This window comes from Corythoichthys intestinalis, chromosome 2 (assembly GCF_030265065.1).
Source record: "Corythoichthys intestinalis isolate RoL2023-P3 chromosome 2, ASM3026506v1, whole genome shotgun sequence".
Classification (NCBI taxonomy): domain Eukaryota; kingdom Metazoa; phylum Chordata; class Actinopteri; order Syngnathiformes; family Syngnathidae; genus Corythoichthys; species Corythoichthys intestinalis.
In genome coordinates, this window is record NC_080396.1 from 13,849,143 (window position 1) to 13,872,833 (window position 23,691).

The following is a 23,691-nucleotide window of genomic DNA, read 5'->3' on the forward strand; positions in this document are numbered from 1 at the left end:
TAAAGCCTACTGTTAGGACAATAAAAGAAGATTTGGTACGTTAACAGTTAGAAATAATTTATCGCGCATCACCACATGAAGCAGGATGATTGTATGTTTAGTCCCCTTGACTGTATGAATACGTATATTCCTTTTTTTTAGTTTGGGGCTAAAAAATCCAGCCCGACCCGAGTCCGATCAATCAACTTGATTTGCAGGCCCAAGCCCGACCAAAAAAAAAAAAAAAAAAAATGTTATATTTGTGAGGACTCAAGGAGAAGAAGGAAATGCGGGATGCCATGCGTTGTTGCGTAAATTAAAGCCCGTCTTTTGTAACGAATTTTCACAGTTAAACAAGACTGTAAGGTGCATATTCAATAAACATTTATGTCTTTTATATTTGTGCGTCTGTCCTATCAGTGGATTTGACAATTTAATCTCTTCGAGTTGGCAGAAAAAAACGCAAGTTTTCTCAATGTTTAAATAGTCTACATTTTTCTATGATTATTATAACTGCATTTACACAACGAAATAACGCTGGAAAGTTCGTTAAATATATTTCTTGTATGAGAGCAATGTTCCGCATTCGTTTACATTCAGCGATTTTAACAATCAATTTGAAGCGTTTCCATACCCCACTCCGAATCGCACGGCATACAGTGTTCTTACGCAGGTATTCAGCATCACAGATGGAATACATATATTGTCCCTAGCAAAAGAGCGCACGGACAGGCACACAAGCTGCGCGGTTGTGAGGGCCTGACTCAGCGGGTTACATTAGTGACGTCTGCCTAGATCAGTGGGCACAGGTAAAGAATTCCCTCAGCTGAAAATCTATATCTTTCATGGAGAACATCTTCCGGGTACGCCAGCGGATTCTGGCGGTCCCGAAATACCCGTGCCCTCCGGAGAGAGCCCCTCACAATCCGCGCGCCAATGTCGTATGGGTCGTCCAAGTACGCTGTCATTGTCAGGAGGACACGTCCGCGGAGGAGTGCTGTTTAAATAGAGCGTGGTTAATTGGAATCCTGATGTTAAGCAAGATCTAACTCTGACACGACCAGGTTTGGTGTGTGGCGTGTGTTGCCATGGCAACACTTCTCGGTTCCAACATATCCACCTTTCGTAGTCTCGCATAGCCGCAAACTTACGTCGCACGTGATAAAGTTACTCTCGAAGTTACCCTGCTAAGCCAGAAAACCGGCTTCGTAGTATAGGCCACAGGAGTGACACAAGAGCCAATAAAAAGTTGTTTAATGTCTGACCGCTTGTGTTGCCTCATGATTCACGAAAAAAATGCTTTGCTTTAGAATTTTAATGCATCCCAGGCTTTAATGCATCGCGATGCATTGCCGAATCGAATCATGACCCTCTGAACCGAATCGTGGCCCTATGAGTCATACTCGAATCGAATCGTGAGGGCAGTGCCGATGCACACACTGTTTATGCGACTAAAAAAAAAAAAAAAAAAAGGACTGGAGACAAAATGGTGGATGAAACTCCAGCATTGTAAAGTCGATATCACGAAAATCAAGTACGTCGTAACCAGGGGACTAACTGTATCAATGAATAGCAAATTTTCCTTATAGCACTTGTTCCATTTTGTTCATACAGTAACAAAAACACATTCACATCATTTTCTTAAACAAATAGTCATAGAATTCTCAATACTGTTTGCCTCTTGGGTTCCATGACCACTTTATAGCGCCATAGAGCATATGAACCACCATGAAGCTTTGAATCAATTGGCTGCAAAGCTTCATTGCTTCAAGAAGCTTCATTTGGCTATCACTGCTTAATGTGCTCTCGATTCCCTTGGGAGCGACACACAACCTCTTTTGCCACCTGCTGTCAACACTTTTGTCATACAAAACGCCTCATGCCTCCCAGCATGCATTGCAGCACAACAGTTGAAAATAACATTTAAACTTCATGTTCTGTGCTAATTATTCATTTAGTTAGCGTTCCAGTTGTTTCATCAATTGAGAGTTATGTTATTTAGTTTGTTGTTATGTGATAATTTTAGTTTTGTTTTGAGTTTCAATGACCTTTGATTTAATCACCTGCCATTGTATGTCCTTTTTCGTGAAGTTGATCTGCTTACATATTGTAAGCGTGGACTGTTCCTCCCTGCCTCATTTGTGCCACAAAATAGCAGGTGGCTAATACAATGCAGGTTGGAAACAGCATATATTTTGCACATGTACCTTATTCAAATATACTTGATATGTTAGAAAATGTACTGGAAACATAATGTGAGGATTTTTTTTCAGGTATTTTTTTCCCGCCCAAAGCAATTTGGCGCCCCCGCCACAAAATGGCACCCTCGGCAACCTCCTGGCTCGCCTATGTCCAGGGCCCGCCCTGACCTTGAATAATTAAGACTTGAAAACAGCACCCCTGCTGATTGCAGCCAAACACTGCACTCAGTTTTGCCTCAATTATTTCAGGAGAAGAATAATGAACAATCAACGCTGCACAATTCCCCACAATTCTTAATTTAGTTGATTATTGATTGATTATAAACATTGGTAATTGCACATTTACCTTGCTTTCTCAGTGATTAATGAATGAATGTCAATAACAATGGCGACTACAAGGGATTCTGCGTCCACGTAGCTAATAGAATTTAAAATTGTTCAACCTTGGAAGAGATCTGCACTGCACTGAGTGACATTTTAGTTAGAGAGTTTGAGATGTGAAGCTCAATGTCGAAACGGAGAAGTACAAAGGGATGTTTTCACTGCCCCATAAAAAATTTATGTACTCCCAGTAAATGATAGACATTCCACCTTGTTCGTAACCTTTATGTTAATCTGGGACAAAACACTCGAAGCTCCTTTTGGAGAAAAAAAAGACCAGAACAGGTAAATAATCATCTTCTCTTTTGTTGAGCAATCAGATTTCAGATCATTCCAGCCAGCCAGGGAGGAAGAAAGAGTCCTACTGATCCCAATATACACACCAGTACAAACATCCAGAGGAAAATCCTGTCAATGACCATGGCGACGTACTTCCAGTCCTCTTTCACCTAGTGGATAGGGGAAACAACAAGAGAGAACACTTAATCTAAAACACCAAATTTCAAGTCGGTTGTCAGTTTTCAACCTTGAATGGTTCCTCAGTGGATTTTTTTTCATTAGCGCAGCCACTTCTGAAATGCCATTCAGTCTTGTCCTCATTTATGAAAAATTCAAGGTTGAATTACCCAAGTTGAGTTTTTTTTAAATTTCATAAAGTTCTAACACTAACAATTAAATGTCAAACTTGAAAATGCAACTGCAGTGGTGGCCTTCAAGCGATTAGAACAAAATACCATTGAATATCTGATAACTCATGTTTATGATTGTGATTATGATTGGAGCACATTCACCTTGAAATGTTCGGATAATAGTCGAAAACATTGACGTTTGCAATGTTTGTTGTGTCAAGAAAACTCATAAATCAGGTCAATCATATTTCAAGGCAGTACTGTACACATATATTTCTGATATTAACCCCATATAAATCATATGTCCTTCCTGTAACTACAACGTGATATTATAGAACAGGGGTGTCCAAAACATTTTTCTCCGAGGGCAGTTTTCAGAAAAATAAAAAAAATCAAATGATGCGAATCCTACCACTTTCCTTTGTTGAACAGAAGATCGGAATCGGGTAAAAAGATCAGGTTTTTAAAATGTATATACAGTGCCTTGCAAAAGTATTCAGCCCCCTTGAACCTTGCAACCTTTCGCCACATTTCAGGCTTCAAACATAAAGATATAAAATTTTAATTTTTTGTCAAGAATCAACAACAAGTGGGACAGAATCGTGAAGTGGAACAAAATTTATTGGATAATTTAAACTTTTTTGACAAATAAAAAACTGAAAAGTGGGGCGTGCAAAATTATTCAGCCCCCTTGCGTTAATACTTTGTAGCGCCACCTTTTGCTCCAATTACAGCTGCAAGTCGCTTGGGGTATGTTTCTATCAGTTTTGCACATCGAGAGACTGACATTCTTGCCCATTCTTCCTTGCAAAACAGCTCGAGCTCAGTGAGGTTGGATGGAGAGTGTTTGTGAACAGCAGTCTTCAGCTCTTTCCACATATTCTCGATTGGATTCAGGTCTGGACTTTGACTTGGCCATTCTAACACCTGGATACGTTTATTTTTTAACCATTCTATTGTAGATTTGGCTTTATGTTTTGGATCATTGTCCTGTTGGAAGATAAATCTCCGTCCCAGTCTCAGGTCTTGTGCAGATACCAACAGGTTTTCTTCCAGAATGTTCCTGTATTTGGCTGCATCCATCTTCCCGTCAATTTTAACCATCTTCCCTGTCCCTGCTGAAGAAAAGCAGGCCCAAACCATGATGCTGCCACCACCATGTTTGACAGTGGGGATGGTGTGTTCAGGGTGATGAGCTGTGTTGCTTTTACGCCAAACATATCGTTTTGCATTGTGGCCAAAAAGTTCAATTTTGGTTTCATCTGACCAGAGCACCTTCTTCCACATGTTTGGTGTGTCTCCCAGGTGGCTTGTGGCAAACTTTAAACGAGACTTTTTATGGATATCTTTGAGAAATGGCTTTCTTCTTGCCACTCTTCCATAAAGGCCAGATTTGTGCAGTGTACGACTGATTGTTGTCCTATGGACAGACTCTCCCACCTCAGCTGAAGATCTCTGCAGTTCATCCAGAGTGATCATGGGCCTCTTGGCTGCATCTCTGATCAGTTTTCTCCTTGTTTGAGAAGAAAGTTTGGAAGGACGGCCGGGTCTTGGTAGATTTGCAGTGGTCTGATGCGCCTTCCATTTTCAATATGATGGCTTGCACAGTGCTCCTTGAGATGTTTAAAGCTTGGGAAATCTTTTTGTATCCAAATCCGGCTTTAAACTTCTCCACAACAGTATCTCGGACCTGCCTGGTGTGTTCCTTGGTTTTCATAATGCTCTCTGCCCTTTAAACAGAACCCTGAGACTATCACAGAGCAGGTGCATTTATACGGAGACTTGATTACACACAGGTGGATTCTATTTATCATCATCGGTCATTTAGGACAACATTGGATCATTCAGAGATCCTGACTGAACTTCTGGAGTGAGTTTGCTGCACTGAAAGTAAAGGGGCCGAATAATATTGCACGCCCCACTTTTCAGTTTTTTATTTGTCAAAAAAGTTTTAATTATCCAATAAATGTTCCACTTCACGATTGTGTCCCACTTGTTGTTGATTCTTGACAAAAAAATAAAATTTCATATCTTTATGTTTGAAGCCTGAAATGTGGCGAAAGGTTGCAAAATTCAAGGGGGCCGAATACTTTTGCAAGGCACTGTATTTTATTAATTAACGAGTCAATTATTAACTCATTGGCTGCCATTGGTGGTGATAGACATCCAATCCATTTTGACTGAGAGGGCCAGCCCCCCAGTCAAATTTGATTGGATGTCTATGACTGTCAATGTAAGTGAATAAATTAGGACTAAAAGCAATAAAGGTATAAGGATAATCCAAAATATACAATGGACACTCATGGTGCGAGCGCCTCACTTCATGAGTTTTTCTCAATACGAGCATCGTTCATTCATATTCCATGCCGCTTTTCCTCACGAGGGTCGTGGGGGTGCTGGAGCATATCCCAGCTAACTACAGGCAGTAGGCAGGGTACATCCTGAACTGGTTGCCATCCAATCGCAGGGCACAATGAGACATACAACCATTCACGCACGGACAATTACGGACAATTCAGAGTGTTCAATCATCCTACGCATGTTTTTGGGATGTGGGAGGAAACCGGAGTCCCCAGAGAAAACCCCCGCAGGCACCGGGAGAACATGCAAACTCCAAACACGAAAGGCCGGAGCCCGGGATTGAACCCTTGAGCTCAGAACTGTGAGGTGGACGTGCTAACCACTCAGTCACTGTGCCACCTCATACGAGCATCGTAATAAGAAAAAAAATCTAGTCTAATCAAGTCTAATTTTGTATCCAAGTGCATCCAAAACAATTGTACTTACAAGTCAACATTAACCATGTTACACAGGAATACAGTGACCAAAGAAAGTGGTGATAAAAAGAAAAGAACGCCTGGAATTGAAACAAAACAATAAATAATACGAAAACATTAAGAGTGTCACGTTAGCGAAGTTTTCAAAGAGTAAGCTCGGCTGCCAGCCCTCATGGTAAGTGCTTGCATATGAATAGCATTGTATTTATACTTCTAATTTCTTTTTTCTTTCTCAGATTCAGGAAGAGAAGTGTGGTTTTCGTCCTGTGGAACAGTAGACCAGCTCTATACCCTCAGCTGGGTCCTCGAGGGTGGATGGTAAATGGTGTGACACTTGTATAGCGCCTTTCCACCGTTTTAAGGGCCTCAAAGTGCTATACACTCTCTCCTCATCTACGGATTGGTGACGCAGCACGAGAACCAACGTGGGGGTTAGTATCTTGCTCAAGGATACTTAGACGAGTTCATCAGGGGGGAGAATCGAACCCACGACCTCTGGGTGAGGGAACAACTACACTACCACTGAGCCACGTCATCCCCATTGGCGCATGTGTATGTGGATTTGAAGACGGCGTTCGACCGTGTCCCTCGGGAAGTCCTTTGGGGGGTGCTTCGGGAGTGCGGGGTACTGAGCCCCTCGGTAAAGGCTGTTCGGTCCCTGTACGACCGGTGTAAGAGTTTGGTCTACATTGCGGCAGTAAGTCATTCATTCCCAGTGAGGGCTGGACTCCGACAAGTTTGCCCTTCGCCACCGATTCTGTTCATAATTTTTATGGACAGAATTTATAGGCACAGCCAAAGCGTTGAGGAGGCCTTAGCATTGCATTTCTACTTTTTGCAGATGATGTGGTGCTGTTGGCTTCAACAAGCCGTGACCTCCAACTCTCACTGGAACGGTTCGCAGCCGAGTGTGAAGTGGATGGAATGAAGATCGGCACTTCCAAATCGGAGACCATGGTCCTCAGTTGGAAAAGTATGGCATGCCCTGTCCATGTTGGGGATGAGATCCTGCCCCATGTGGAAGAGTTCAAGTATCCTGGGGTCTTGTTCACGAGTGAGGGTAGGAAGTAGCAGGAGATTGACAGGCAGATCCGTGCAGCGTCTCCAGCGATTTGGAGTCTGCACCTGTCCATAGTGGTGAAGAAGGAGCTGAGCCGAAAGATGAAGCTCTCAATTTACCAGTCAATCTATTTTCCTACTCTCACCTATGGTCACGAGCTGTGGGTTGCGACCGAAAGAACAAGATCCCTGATAGAAGCAGCCAAAATGAGTTTCCTCCGCTGATTCGGATGCCTTGTGGACACCTCCCTGGAGAGGTGTTCCGGGCATGTCCTACCCACGGGAGACCCCGGGGACGACCCTGGACACGGTTGAGAGACTACGTCTCTCGGCTGGCCTGGGAACGCCTTGGGATCCCGCCGGAGGAGATGGTTGAAGTAGCTGGAGAGAGGGAGGGCTTCCCTGCTATAGCTGCTGCCCCCGCGACCTATAACCCGGATTAGGCGGTAGGTAATGGATGGATGGATAGATTATTATCCCTAAAAATTATGTCTTGAATTATTATTCAAGGCACGCATTAACTGGAGTTCAATTATTTCTCATGGAGAAAACACATTCATGATACGAGAACATTTACGTTAATTAAAACAAAATACTGAAGTTCAACATAGTTTCCTACATTGATTTCAAAGTGTTGTCAGGTTTTGACCTCTCAGCTAATGTGGAGGCACTTTTTAAGTGACTAGCTCCATCTAGTGTTAAATCTGAGAAGTGTAGCAGAATGTAGGTTGAACTCAAGCTTGTTGTGTGGCCTACATTCGATTATATTTTAATAATTTGCTGCGGCCCCTGTTTGAACACCCCTGTAATACAGATACTTTGGAAACGGTACAATAAACTCTTTTACAAGGGTAACATTTCTATCAACTTACTGAGAAGTCGTCGTCCTCCGCCCTGAGATGATCAGCTATATATTGAACTCCCTCAATGGCTCGTTGCATAGCTGGAGTGATGCGGTGAATCACAGCCTCTTGTTGGCCTCTAGCATCTTTAGTGTAATCAGCTTTGAGGTTTTCTGTGAAGCAGTTTTTTGGGGCTTGTTGTTTGGCTCGGTCTACACTCCCGCTCCTTTTCTCTGGGCCTTCGTTGTGCAGGCTGCAATACTCGAAGCTGCTCGAGTGACATCGTTGTGTGGCCCTCAAAGGAAGCTCCCGCTGCAGGTCGCACATTTGTTCAACGCTGAGTGAGCGGCCATTTGAGGACAGCTTATTTGCACTATTCTTGGAAATGTGGCGGAGGGGTCCGAGAGCCAAAGTCGGGGGTAAAGAAAGCTGAGAAGAGGACAAGGTTGAGGGGTTGTGTCCTCGTTGAAGACCTGAATACTGTTTAGTAGGTGATTGGTAGAAAATGCTGGCCTTAACTGGGGGTTCCTCCTGGTTGAGTTCTTTGATAGGCGAGGAGGGAGGAGAAGGAGAGCAGACGCGGATGTTTGGGCTGTCGGTTGGTGTTTTTGGGAGTGTCTTCTCAACTTGTCCTATTTGGGTCAGGCCTGTTTCTAAACCCATCCAAAAGCTCTGGGAGTTGCCCGTTGCTGATATCATGGTTGGCCGATGCATCATCTCGATCAACTTCTTGCAGTGTTGCTTGGCCGTGCCGGGGGGTCGCTTCATGAAGAGGACCCGGGGCACCATGTCCAAAAATACCCTTCGCACCCAATGTGGCATTCCGTGGGTTTGAGGTGATCGGTGGTGTACGTTCAAAACGAAGACGGTAATTATAATTGAAAGCGTAACAAAGACCATGGTAAACAGCAGATATTCACCAATGAGTGGAATCACTAGCGATGTGGATGGTATTATCTCTGTGATCAACAGCAAGAATACAGTTAGCGACAACAAAACAGAAATACACAAGGTGATCTTCTCTCCACATTGCGACGGTAAATAAAACACCAGCACAGTCAAACAGGAGATAAGTAGACAGGGAATGATAAGATTAATGGTGTAGAACAACGGAAGCCTGCGGATGATGAAGTAGTACGTGATGTCCGCGTATATCTCGGTGCAGCACTCGTACTTTTTGGTGTTGTACTTTCCCACTGCATTCATTATAACCCACTCGCCGCTCTCCCAGTAGTCCATCTGGTCCACATCACTGGCCATGCTGATAAGGTCAATCTTGGCTCGATCATAGGTCCATGAACCAAACTTCATCTTGCAGCTTTGTTGGTCAAAGGGAAAAAAGGTGACATCGATACTGCACGAAGACTTGTAGATGGCTGGTGGCATCCACTTTATCCGTCCATCATGGAACAGGTGGGCCTTAGTGAGGTGGGTTACCGCAAAGTCACCATCAGCACTGTAGATGAGTAATAGAGAAATTAGTGCAGTGATCCACATACATCCAATGTGCCGTGACAGACTATGACGAGCTCAATTTCACTTTTTAACGATGCTATCCATCTATAAATCACCAGTTACGATAGTGATTCCTTGGAAAATTATATATTTGCCGATATTACAAAGTACCGTATTGGCCCGAATATAAGACAGTGTTTTTTGCATTGAAATTAGATTGAAGAAGACGGGGTTGTCATATATTCGCGGTCTAGACATTATACCCATTCACGATGCTAGATGGCGCCAGATATCATTGAAGCGATGTTCTGTCATGACAGATCTCAGCTACTCTCCGCATTCACGATGCTAGATGGCGCCAGATATCATTGAAGCGATGTTCTGTCATGACAGATCTCAGCTACTCCCAAGTTTAACCAGTTTGCATTATTTTATCTTATCAATTTATTTTATCAATGTTTTTCCTTATTCAGATTTGTTTCAAGACTGCAGTTACAGTTAGACTTCACTTGATGGTTAATGCAGTTATTGCAATTTTGTTGTTTTATTACAATAGATTGGTTTATTTGCATTTCAAAAACCAGAAGCCATTCATTTACAAATGTGATTGCACTTTAGTTTACATATTTAAATGTTCAGATATTAAGATTTGAATGGAGCAAAATAAGATGCTTTTTCTCTCAAATTTATTGTTATAATAATTTGTTTAGGATGTACTGTAATTATTTTCAGTATAAAAAATAATTTGGTGTTCAAAAAGTCTTTTTTCAAACTTGAGTCTTGAAAAAGAGGGGGTCGTCTTATAATCAGGGCCGTCTTATTTTCGGCCCAGTATGGTAATGTAACGTAAATAAAAAGTTCTTAAAAAAAAAGCATATTTAAAAAATATCCATGTAAATTAATGTTTTTCATCGGGTTGTCCGATAAAAACTTTTTAAAAATGATGTCGGGTAATATAAAGATCAGTTTTTCATGATCGGTTTTGGGCCAATACATGTTGCCTTCAAAGTGAATGCCTTCTGCCTTTGTACAAGGGCTGGTCACAGCTTAGCACAACTGTTATACTTATTGACCATTAGATGTGTCCAAACTAAGAAGCTCGGGATTTATTATGTGAGAAGCACTGGGTGAGCCATATGTGATATGGCAGTGCCTTTTTGGCACTTGCACTCGATCCAAAAAAATGATGTTTGTACTATTTTGATATTAACAAAGTGGTGGCACATTTAGGCACATTTTACCCGAAATTCAGTTATTTTTCACAGAATGTTTACAGGTGGTCCTCGGGTTAAAATGGACCGACCGGACTTACGCAATTTTGACTTCCAATTTTTTTTTTTTTTTTTTTTTTAAATGATGACTTTTTTGTGATGCATGCTTTTATTTTGGTGCAGGAAGCGTAGAACAGAAAGCAAACGCATGTGCCGGACGCGCCCATCCACTCCACAGTCCAAACACGTACACACAGAGCAGCCGAGTGACAGCGGTGACAGCCTGAGCACACATTTGTTGCTTGTGAAGCATCCAGAGTTGGTGTATAGTATATAACATCCTTTATAATGTTTATTGTGCGTTTTCAATTGTGGTCGAATATTCGGGGCGAGTTTATGTGATTGTTTTTGATGATGAGCGGACGCTTACTGATACATGCTAATTGTTTGTTTTTGCTGTATAGGAGCTACTTGTAAACCCAAATTTTGATTTTCTGTTATTAAAGATGAGACTGATTTAATTTCATTTTATTTTAGTTTTATTCTGTAAGTGTTGATGTCATGAGCAGTTGAATAAATTCAGCCAACCACACGGACGTCTGACATCGTCATTTCGGAGCTTAGCTCACTGTCTAGCTAGGACTTAGCTCCAACGTCTTGGCGAGGACAGTACAATGATGTACTGTATAACACATGTTTTTGAATAGTTTTTTTTTTTCTTAATTCAGATGGTTTTTGATTTATTCAAAGGGTTAATTCCGATTTATGCGAAAATCCGGGTTACATCGCTAGCACAGGAACGGAAATTGCTTGTCAACCGGGGACTACCTGTATTTGGAAAACCATGAAGTTGTTACATTCATCATTATAAAAGCTTTCAGTGGAGCATCACAAAACAATTAGCCATAATATGTTAAGCCCAGACACCGCCTCTAGTGTATCAGTTTCGGATTTTTGGAGTTGGACAATATCTGGATATCGATTAAAAAATCATTATCTGACATTTTTTAAAAATCTTGATCGATTTTGATTTGTTTGTACCTATCAATTGGATATATCAATCCAGATCGATTAACACCCTTGCCATCATCCCAGGGATGTTTAATGACATGTAATTTTGGACCATAAATTAGGCACAACTAATTATAAGCCACAACCACCAAATTTTACAACAAACCTGTATTTTTTTCATATAAACAGTTTATTGTAAACCGTACTGAAATATAAGCAACAGATAACTGCATTTTGTTATGGGCTATATACAAATGACATGCAGCTAATTAACCCATAAAAATCCATACATTAGCCAAACTGGACTATAAGACGCAGTTTTAAAATGGAGGGACAGTAGCATTTCATATTCCGAAAATAATGGTTAACACTCTTTCTGACAGAAGTTTCAAAACAGTGTTGTTTTTGGCAGCTCTTTTCATTTTTGTCTTAGTCTTCATCTTTTGGACGATAATACTTATTAGTCTTAGTCATATATTAGTCATCTCAAAATTTGTTTGTCTTCGTCCAGTTTTTGTTGAAGAAAATGCAAGACTAATTTCGTCTAGTTTTAGTCGACGATTTTCGGTAAAATAAGAAAGAAAAAAAAATCACTCTAAAAAGATAAATAAGTTTCCAACTGTTTCAAATGAACATTGACAGTCGAGCACATATTGTAGCGTCTACAAGGACGACGCCAACTTTGTGATAATACACACTCAGCAGGAAATCAGTACATTATTTTCAAGTAATTGTACGCCGCGAACTGTATGTAAAAAAAAAAAAAAATAGAGTTTAGGAGGACGCTCACCATTAGCATTAACCTAATGCTAACAGTACGAGTTACATTTAGTGTGTGATGATCACTCAACACAGACCTTCAGAGGCTAAAGCAAAATTGCTTATTCTATCTGGCCAAGAAAATAAAATAAATCTTACCATGTGTGGGTGTGTGCAAGCCTGGAGACTGGAGAGCAGCAGCATGTCACATGAGTGACACAACCAGACACTGCTACGATGCAGGCTAAGTACGCATAAAATGTCACACATTGTGAACATGTGACGAAAACTATTGTGCATTTTCGTCTCGTTCTTGTCTTGTCAGACGGAAACTGGCATTAGTTTAGTTGTTTTAGTCTCCCAAAACACGTTTTTAGCTCGTTATCGTCTTATCGTCATGAAAAAAAATTAGTTGACGAAATATTTTTGTTATAGTCATCATTGACGAAAACAACACTGTTACAAAATAACGTTTGCGTTTTCAAATGTAAGATAATATGCCTTGGCTTCATAAAGGTCGGGAAACATTGAATTTGAGCAATTCGAATAAGCACACTTAATTTGTATTGCAACTTTTGGTAGACTGGGACATTCAACCAACATGAAATGTGAACGGTAGAACAAAAACAAACATACATGCCACAAACAGACCGCGGAACTTGTTTCTGATTTCTTTTTCTCTTCATTAATGTTTCAACACTCGATCATATCTTTGGCCACGATAGCATTCGCACTTGATCATAGAAGTTAACTTTTAGTTTCACAGGTGTAGTACACTACTGTTGTCTGGACGAGAATTATGACGTCAAAACACGTACAGTTGTGGTCAAAAGTTTACATACACTTGTGAAGAACATAATGTCATGGCTCTCTTGAGTTTCCAGTTATTTCTACAACTCTGATTTTTCTCTGATAGAGTGATTGGAACAGATACTTCTTTGTCACAAAAACATTCATGAAGTTTGGTTCTTTTGTGACTTTATTATGGATGAATAGAGAAAAGTGATCAAATCTGCTGGGTCAAAAATATACATACAGCAGCGCTAATATTTGGTAACATGTCCCTTGGCCATTTTCACTTCTATTAGGCACTTTTGGTAGCCATCCACAAGCTTCTGGTTGAATCTTTGACCACTCCTCTTGACAGAATTGGTGCAGTTCAGTTAGATTTGATGGCTTTCTGACATGCACTCTTCAGCATTGTGCACAAGTTCTCAATGGGACTTTGGGAAGGCCATTCGAAAACCTTAATTCTAGCCTGATTTAGCCATTCCATTACCACTTTTGATGTGTGTTTGGGGTCATTGTCCTGTTGGAACACCTAACTGCACCCAAGATCCAGTCTTCGGGCTGATGACGTTAGGTTATCTTGAAGAATTTGAAGGTAATCCTCCTTCTTCATGATCCCATTTACTCTCTGTAAAGCACCAGTTCCATTGGCAGCAAAACAGCCCCACAGCGTAATACTACCACCACCGTGCTTGACGGTAGGCATGGTGTACTTGGGGTTAAAGGCCTCACCTTTTCTCCTCCAAACATATTGCTGGGCATTGTGGCCAAACAGTTCGATTTTTGTTTCGTCTGACCACAGAACTTTCCTCCAGAAGGTCTTATCTTTGTCCATGTGATCAGCAGCAAACTTCAGTCGAGCCTTAAGGTGCCGCTTTTGCAGCAAGGGCTTCCTTCTTGCACGGCAGCCTCTCAGTCCATGGAGATGCAAAACACGCTTGACTGTGGACACTGACACCTGTGTTCCAGCAGCTTCTAATTCTTGGCAGATCTGCTTTTTGGTGATTCTCGGTTGAATATTCACCCTCCTGACCAATTTTCTCTCAGCAGCAGGTGATAGCTTGCGTTTTCTTCCTGAACGTGGCAGTGACAAAACAGTGCCATGTACTTTATACTTACAAACAATTGTTTGCACTGTTGCTCTTGGGACCTGCAGCTGCTTTGAAATGGCTCCAAGTGACTTTCCTGACTTGTTCAAGTCAATGATTCGCTTTTTCAGATCTATGTATGTATATTTTTGACCCAGCAGATTTGATCGCTTTTTCTGTCAACCCATGATAAAGTCATAAAAGAACCAAACTTCATGAATGTTTTTTGTGACAAAGAAGTATCTGTTCCAATCACTCTATCGGAGAAAAATCAGAGTTGTAGAAATAACTGGAAACTCAAGCGAGCCATGACATTATGTTCTTCACAAGTGTATGTAAACCTTTGACCACAACTGTATATTGTATATGGTGCGCATATTTGATGCAGTCTGATCTTGTTAGACATTTCAAATTTATCCTCGAAGAAAATGTACCCAGTAAAAAAAATATAGATAACATCACAAATCAAATGGGCATTTTTGACCGAGAACACTAATTTAAGTGGTCTAGCTCGACTTGTTTTGGTGCACACCAGGGTTCAGTATAATATATTTAATTATGACAATTACTGTATGTGAAGTGTGAACACAGTCCATAAATAGGAATTACGACGTCTCAAAGTTTTACAGCAAGGACATGCACCTCACCTTCTCTTTTTTCATCTTCTGTCTCAAGGTAATAAACCTCTGCTTTACATAGTAAACCCCATCCACCCAACCATGCCACACCTGAACACAATACATTACTTCATTTCAGGGCTTAGTCATGCCATGCAACTCATACTCTATATCCTTTATTATATATTACCTTGAAGGACAACATCTGAGGTTTTTATACACTTCTAAAAAAATATAGGGAACACTAAAGTAACACATTGTAGCTATGAATGTATTAAATGTTTTGATGAGATACTTTGTTCTTTCCATAGTTGTATGTGCTGAAAACAAAATCCCACAAAAATTATCAATGAAAATCAAATGTATCAACCCAAGGACGTCTGGATTTGGGATGGAGTTATACTCAAAACGAAAGTAGAAAAACACATTACAGGCTGTTACAGGCTGATGCATCCTTTGATGTAATGGCAAGGCAAGGCAAATTTATATAGCACAGTCCAACACAAGGCAATTCAAAGTGCTTTACATCACATGAAGATCATAAAAATCACATTTAAGACAATCAAAATCGGAAATAAAATTATACATAAAAATCGCATTTAATAACAAATAGAATGAAAATAAATAAATAAAAATAAAACAAAAACTACTACTACTAATAATAATTGAAATCAGCAATGGAGATAAGCACAAGAGGAATAGAAAGCAAGTAGATTGAAATATATAGACAGTTATGGATATGCAGAGCTAAACAAAAGCGTTTTTAGCCCTGATTTAAAAGACCTAACAGTTTGAGCATACTTCAGACGTTCAGGTAACTTGTTCCAGAGGTGAGGAGCATAATAACTAAATGCTGCCTCACCCTGCTTGGTTCTTGTTCTTGAAACATGCAGAAGACCGGTTCCAGACGACCCTTAGGGGTCTAGATGTCTCATAGGAATTGAACAAATCAAGCATGTATTTTGGTCCAAGGCCATTAAGTGTTTTGTAGACGAGCAGTAGTATTTTATAGTCTATCCTTTGACTCACTGGAAGCCAGTGTAGCGATTTCAAAACCGGTGTAATGTGGTCCAGCTTCCTTGTATTTGTGAGGACTCTGGCTGCAGCATTCTGTACTAGCTGCGGCTTCCTGACTGATTTTTTTTATCAAGACCCGTAAATATACCGTTGCAATAGTAATGTCCTTTAAACAAGTAAAAATGAGGCTCAGTAGTGTGTGTGGCCTCCGCGTGCCTGCATGACCTCCCTACAAGGACTGGGCGTGCTCCTTATGAGATGACGAAGGGTGTCCCGGGGGATCTTTGCCCAGATCTTGACCAGGGCATCACTGAGCTCCTGGACAGTCTGTGGAGCAACCTGGCTCTGTCCCAGAGGTGTTCTATTGGATTTCGGTCAGGCGAACGTAGGGTCCAGTCAATGTTATCAATTCCTTCTTCCTGCAGGAACTGCTTGCATACTCCAGCCACATGAGGTTGGTCATTGTCATGGACCATGAGGAACCCATTTCCAACTGCACAAGCATAGCATTTGACAATGGGTCCAAGGATTTCATCCCGATACCTAATAGCATTCAAAGTGCCATTAACTAACCTGTAGAGGTCTTTGAGTCCTTCCAGGGATATGCCTCCCCTGACCATCACTGACCCACCACCACACCGTCGTCTGTTTTTACCTTGTTTTTGACCACGATGTACGAATAAATTGTCAACCTGTTTTTGGTGAGTGTTCTTCAAACTTTTGAAACATGGAGTCAGTACAAAGGGTTAAAATAAGAAGAGAACGCGCGAAGTTCCGCCTTCCTGGTTGGCGCGCGCGGAGGCAGCATCGGCAGAGCGGCACTTTGTTCAGCTGTCGCTGTTTCCGTGCGGCTTGTCTGGGGAGGCGAATTTCAACAGTTGGTGACCCTGACGTGATAAGAAGGGGTTGTGTATCTATTGTTTCTTTAAAGTATGGTGTGCTATTTATTTTACATTAGGTGTGTTAGAGTAGTGCAGTCCTACAGTGAATATGAGAAATGATACTATTCCCTGATTGATTATATTACGTGTGTTCGAGTAATGCAAACAGTTAGACGGTGCCTACGAGAAATGGTACCATTTTTCCTTTTCCCCCTCAGGAGCCCCGATAAGGTGATTAACTTTACTGTGTTCAAGGCCACTGAGTGAAGTCTGCCTAAACTATAGTTAAATGAATGTGTTATACTAATGCAAACAATTATATGGTGTGTGCAAGAACGGTACCTTTTCCCTTCATGTTGTAGGCAGCATAACGTTCTCCATGGCATCTCCGGACCCTTTTGCGTCTGTCGCATGTGCTCAGCTTGAAACTGCTTTCATTGATGAAGAGCACAGAGCCAGTGGCGTAGTTGCAAATTCTGGTGGTCTATGACCAAATGCTAATTGAGCTCTACGATAATTGGCAGTGAGCACGGGCCTCACTACAGGATGTCCGGCCCTCAGGTTTTCCTCATGAAGCTCGTTATTAGTTGTTTGATCAGAAACTAAAAATGGTAGTTTTCTTAGTTATCTTTTGTTCAGGGAAGGACCTGATAGGTCTAACTTAGCTAATAAATGTTGAACTAGAAAAGTTGCCGCAATGGTTCAACGCTAATGAGTAGAGATGTCCCAATCGATCGGGTCCGATCACGTCATTTTCAAAATATCGGAATTGGCAAAAAAATATCGGACATGCCTTTTTTTAATATATATATATATATATTTTAATTGAATCGTTTTCTAATTGTATTTAACGTTACAAACATAATATGTTACACTCATCCCTACTTAACTTACTGTAACAAAATATGTTACACTCATCCATAGTCTTTAGTTTAGGCTTAAGGTAGGGTTATCAAATTTATCCCGTTACCGGCGGTAAGTAATTAAAAAAAAATTTGTCACGTTTAAATATTTAACGCAATTAACGCATGCGCTGCACGACCCACTCATGCATTGTCGCGTTCAATCTGTAATGGCGCCGTTTTACCTATATATAGAGCTAAAAGGCAGCGTAAAATGAGTAGAGTGACTTTTGGCAGCCTGCGGTTAGAAATATCTTGGGAAGCAATGTGGGGATGAAAGGTAGCAATTGATCTTTTTCTTAACACCCTATGTTATTTCCCAACGCAGAAAAGATATATCAATTGGTACCACTACGCACAGTCATGGGTGCACTTCCCATCATGCATTTGGGCACAACAGTTATATGGCTACAGTATCATTTACTGAAAGCTCAACAAATACACTAGATGGCAATATTTAGTCACAATATACAAAGTCACATTTATCCTTTAAGAATTACAAGTCTTTCTATCCGTGGATCCCTCTCACAGAAAGAATGTTAATAATGTAAATGCCATCTTGAGGATTTATTGTCATAATACACAAATACAGTACTTATACTGTATACATTCAACATACAGTACATATTTGTCGAGTTTTATTCATTTTTTTCTTAATGCATTGCCAAAATGTATATGATAGGGAAAATTATCGGGAATGATTGGAATTGAATCGGGAGCAAAAAAAAACAAAACAATCAGATTGGGAAATATCGGGATCGGGAGATACTCAAACTAAAGCGATAGGGATCGGATCAGGAGCAAAAAAACATGATCGGAACAACCCTACTTATCACAATGCTATCTTGTAACTGTCAATGATACCGATGATGAGGACAACAAACAAACAAACAAACAAACAAACAAACAAACAAACAAACAAAACATTCATACCAGTGGCCTGCTGGAGGTCATTTGTCGGGCTCTGGCAGCACTCCTCCTGCTCCTCCTTGAACAAAGGTGTGGATACCGATCCTGCTCAGATTTTAAGGACCTTCTCCCTGTCCAGCTCTCCTGGAATAACTACTTGTCTCCTGGAATCTCCTACAGGCTGCCAGGTTGCTCCTCAGACTAGGAGCTCAGTGATGCCCTGGTCCAGATCTGGGAGGAGATCCCTCAGGAGAACATCTGCCATCTCATCAAGAGGATGCCCAGCCATTGTAGGGAGGTCAAACAGGCACGTGGATGCCACACAAACTACTGAGACTCATTTTGACTTGTTTAAAGAACACCACATCAAAGTGTGATCAACCTGTAATGTGTTTTTCACTTTAATTTTGAGTATAACTACTAGAGATGTCCCGATCGATCGGCATCCCGATCGATAGGGTCCGATCACGTCTTTTTCAAAGTATCGGAATCGGCAAAAAAACATCGGCCATGCCTTTTTTTAATGTATATATATTTTTTAATTAAATCGTTTTCTAATTGTATTTACCGTTACAGACATAATATGTTACACTTATCCAGAGTCTTTGGTTTAGGCTTAAGGTAGGGTTATCAAATTTATCCCGTTAACGGCGGTAATTAATTTTTTATTAAAGTTATTACGTTAAAATGTTTACCGCAATTAACGCATGCGCTGCACGACCCACTCATGCATTGTCGCGTTCAATCTGTAATGGCGCCGTTTTACCTATATATAGAGCTAAAAGGCAGCGTAAAATGAGTAGACTGAATTTTGGCAGCCTTTGGAGCCTTCTTTTAATTGGCTAAAGCCTTAAAATCCCTCTCCCTATGATTAGAAATATAGTGGGAAGCAATGTGGGGAAGAATGGTAGTAATTGATCTTTTGAGGCAGATGACACACAACTGTACATTTCTGTGTCCCCACATGATTATAGTCCCTTAGTCACCCTGAGCAAATGCATTCATCAAATCAATGAATGGATGTGCCAGAATTTTCTCCAGTTAAATGTGCAGAAGACAGAGGTGATCATTTTTGGGCCAAAAAAGGAAAGGTCAAAGATAAGCAGCCAACTTAGCACAATGTCACTTACAGCTACAAATCAAGTCAGAAACCTTGGCGTAATTATTGACTCAGACCTAAAATTTGATAGCCATTTAAAGTCCGTCACTAAATCCGCTTATTACCACCTAAAAAATATAACCAGAATTAAGGGGCTTCTGACTCAACAAGACATGGAAAAACTTATGCATGCATTCGTTTTTAGCAGATTGGACTATTGCAACGGTATATTTACAGGTCTTGATAAAAAATCAGTCAGGAAGTTGCAGCTGGTCCAGAATGCTGCAGCCAGAGTCCTCACAAATACAAGGAAGCTGGAGCACATTACACCAGTTTTGAAATCGCTACACTGGCTTCCAGTAAGTCAAAGGATAGACTATAAAATACTACTGCTCGTCTACAAAACACTTAATGGCCCTGGACCAAAATACATGCTTGACTTGTTAGAGTCCTATGAGACATCTAGACCCCTAAGGTCGTCTGGAACCGGTCTTCTGCATGTTCCAAGAACAAGAACCAAGCAGGGTGAGGCAGCATTTTGTTATTATGCTCCTCACCTCTGGAACAAGTTACCCGAACGTCTGAAGTATGCTCAAACTGTTAGCTTTTTTAAATCAGGGCTAAAAACGCTTTTGTTTAGCACTGCATATCTATAACTGTCTATATATTTCAATCTACCTGCTTTCTATTCCTCTTGTTTTTATCTCCATTGCTGATTTCAATTATTATTATTAGTAGTAGTTTTTGTTTTATTTTTATTTTATTTATTTATTTTTATTCTGTGATTAAATGCGATCTTTTGTCTTCGTTTCTACGTTGTGTTGATTTAAATGTGATTTTTATGATCTTCATGTGATGTAAAGCACTTTGAATTGCCTTGTGTTGAATTGTGCTATATAAATAAATTTGCCTTGCCTTGCCTTGCCTTTTTCTTAACACCCTATGTTATTTCCCAACGCAGAGAAGATATATCAATTGGTACCACTACGCACAGTCATGGGTGCAATTCCCATCATGCATTTGGGCACAACAGTTAAGCAGTCATTTACTGAAAGCTCAACAAATACACTAGATGGCAATATTTAGTCACAATATACAAAGTCACATTTATCCTTTAAGAATTACAAGTCTTTCTATCAGTGGATCCCTCTCACAGAAAGAATGTTAATAATGTAAATGCCATCTTGAGGATTTATTGTCATAACAAACAAATACAGTACTTATGTACTGTATGTTGAATGTATATATTCGTCCAAGTTTTATTCATTTTTTTCTTTTTGGCATTGCCAAAATGTATATGATAGGGAAAATTATCGGGAATGATTGGAATTGAATCGGGAGCAAAAAAAAAAGCAATCGGATTGGGAAATATCGGGATCGGCAGATACTAAAACGATCGGGATCGGATCGGGAGCAAAAAAACATGATCGGAACAACCCTACTTATCACAATGCTATCTTGTAACTGTCAATGATACCGATGATGAGGATAATAAACAAACAAACAAACAAACAAAACATTTATACCAGTGGCCTGCTGGAGGTCATTTGTCGGGCTCTGGCAGTACTCCTCCTGCTCCTTGAACAAAGGTGTGGATACCGATCCTGCTCAGATTTTAAGGACCTTCTCCCTGTCCAGCTCTCCTGCAGTAACTACTTGTCTCCTAGAATCTCCCACAGGCTGCCAGGTTGCTCCTCTGACTAGGAGTTCAGTGATGCCCTGGTCCAGATCTGGGAGTAGATCCCTCAGGAGAACATCTGCCATCTCATCAAGAGGATGCCTAGCCATTGTAGGGAGGTCAAACCGGCACGCGGATGCCACACACACTACTGAGACTCATTTTGACTTGTTTAAAGAACACCACATCAAAGTGTGATCAACATGTAATGTGTTTTTCCAATTTAATTTTGAGTATAACTACAATAAATGTGATTTTTATGGATTTTTTTGGTGTGACTTAGTTGTCAGCACATTCAACTATGGAAAGAACAAAAGTATTTAGTAAATATATTTCATTCATTCAGATTTACAAAATGTTATGTTAGTAATCCCTTTATTTTTTGAGCAGTGTACATACTACATAAAACATGTACTTTGCCTCAGTTTCAACTCATAAAACGTTAGGATGGCTGGAACTAAAACACTACATAAAATTGGTGATGAGTTGGGAGATGCATTACGACAGATAACAGGTCTCAACCCCCCCAAAAAGCATATTTTAATTTGTCAGATTTCAGTGGCATATGTTTTTGAACAGCTGGCCCTCAGTCTAGTGCAATTAGTTTCATAGCCCATAGGTCATATAATCCGAAGACAGCACAATATACTTACCGTTGAATGACAAGTCGATTTGGTAATTGTATTGCTCACATCTTGTCATGTCTAATAAATTTCTTTGTTATATCGTTCATTTGGAATTCCCTTCACTCATAATAACAGTCACAGTGGATGCATTTTATCTAAGGCGCTTTGAAACACATTTAATTACATTTTATCTCCTTCTTCAGCCTAATGTATTGCCTTGCGCAATGTACCAAGTTTGTTTATGGCCATTCCCATTAAGGATGACCTTGCTCACAGCCAAAGTACTTTATGACATTGGCACAAAACAAGAATGTTGGCACGGCGATGGGATCTTCTTGTTTTCGTCCAGTTACGCCTTATGTTGGAATTGAATCAGCAATTTTGACACATAACGCTGATGCGATTACGCTTGCCTCAAGGATGGAACAGTTAGTGCATGAAACACTTTGAGCGACTGCGTCAATGTAACGCTTTACTATATTCTACCGTAGGATGGTCATGATAAATTGATTTACAAAGTCATCAAGGGTGTGAACTTTGTCACTTGTGTTAAAATGGTTGATCTAAAGTGTGTAATGATGAGGTTATGTTCTGAAGGGAACCCATAGATTTTGGAGCTCAAGCAAAGACCAAAAAAGGTCTAATGACAATACAGGTTGTGGAAGTAATTGAAAAGCTATCGTAATTTTTGGACTATAAGCCGCTACTTTTCCCCCTCATTTTGAATCCTGCGAATTAGAGTCCTGTGCGGCTTATTTGTTGATTTATTAGGTTAATACAGTACTTCTCAAATAGTGGGGCGCGCACCCCCAGGGGGGCACGGAGCAATGCCAGGGGTGGCGCATGTGACGTCGGGGAACATGTTTTTTATTTTTATTTTTTTGCCGTACTAGAATAAAGTGTAATTGCACATCCACTCGGTGGGTGGCAGTGGCGCTCTCATTTTTAGAGTGCACACATTATTTTTGAACTAAGCAAGAGCAGAGCACACAGAAAAGAGATATGAAGAGCTGTGCGCCGTTTTCGAAAGCCGTTTTCCGGTCAGACTCACGCAGCGACCCACTGTCTTCTCCGGTTCACACGTGTCCGCCCGAGAAGTGCTATTTTCGGCTTGGGATCGTCACGATGACTGCCATTACCTACGGTTCTCCCTCGGCCGCCGAGAATGTGCTTTTTTCGGGCCGTTTGCCTTTTGGCTTTGACTTTTAATACAGTGGGAGATGAGGAAAGACCACTGTTTCTGTGTCTAAAAATGACTATAGCGGACAGCCGGTGGCCAAATCAATTGAGACGCCAGTTAAAGACATTAGACCCCAATCTCATTGATAAGGCGCGTGATTGTTTTTTGGCGAAAACGTGCCGAATATTGCTAACAATCGTCCCGCTTTGTCAGTGTTATACAGTGCCTTGCAAAAGTATTCGGCCCCCTTGAACCTTGCAATCTTTCGCCACATTTCAGGCTTCAAACATAAAGATATAAAATTTTAATTTGTTGTCAAGAATCAACAACAAGTGGGACACAATCGTGAAGTGGAACAAAATTTATTGGATAATTTAAACTTTTTTAACAAATAAAAAACTGAAAAGTGGGGCGTGCAATATTATTCGGCCCCCTTGCGTTAATACTTTGTAGCGCCACCTTTTGCTCCAGTTACAGCTGCAAGTCGCTTGGGCTATGTTTCTATCAGTTTTGCACATCGAGAGACTGACATTCTTGCCCATTCTTCCTTGCAAAACAGCTCGAGCTCAGTGAGGTTGGATGGAGAGTGTTTGTGAACAGC

General features: G+C 40.7%; 1 protein-coding gene across 1 annotated transcript in view; it reads right to left on the reverse strand.

Annotated features, from left to right (window-relative positions):
- Positions 1-2,286: 2,286 nt before the first annotated feature.
- The window catches only part of chrna4b (cholinergic receptor, nicotinic, alpha 4b), an 81,600-nt gene continuing 60,195 nt past the window's right edge, over positions 2,287-23,691 (reverse strand). The window contains exons 5-6 of the mRNA XM_057857519.1: positions 7,899-9,324; positions 2,287-3,010 (exon numbers count right to left, since the gene is read on the reverse strand). Of these exons, the coding sequence (XP_057713502.1) occupies positions 2,885-3,010; positions 7,899-9,324 (1,552 nt within the window). The 3' untranslated portion in view covers positions 2,287-2,884. The remainder of the gene's footprint in view (positions 3,011-7,898; positions 9,325-23,691) is intronic.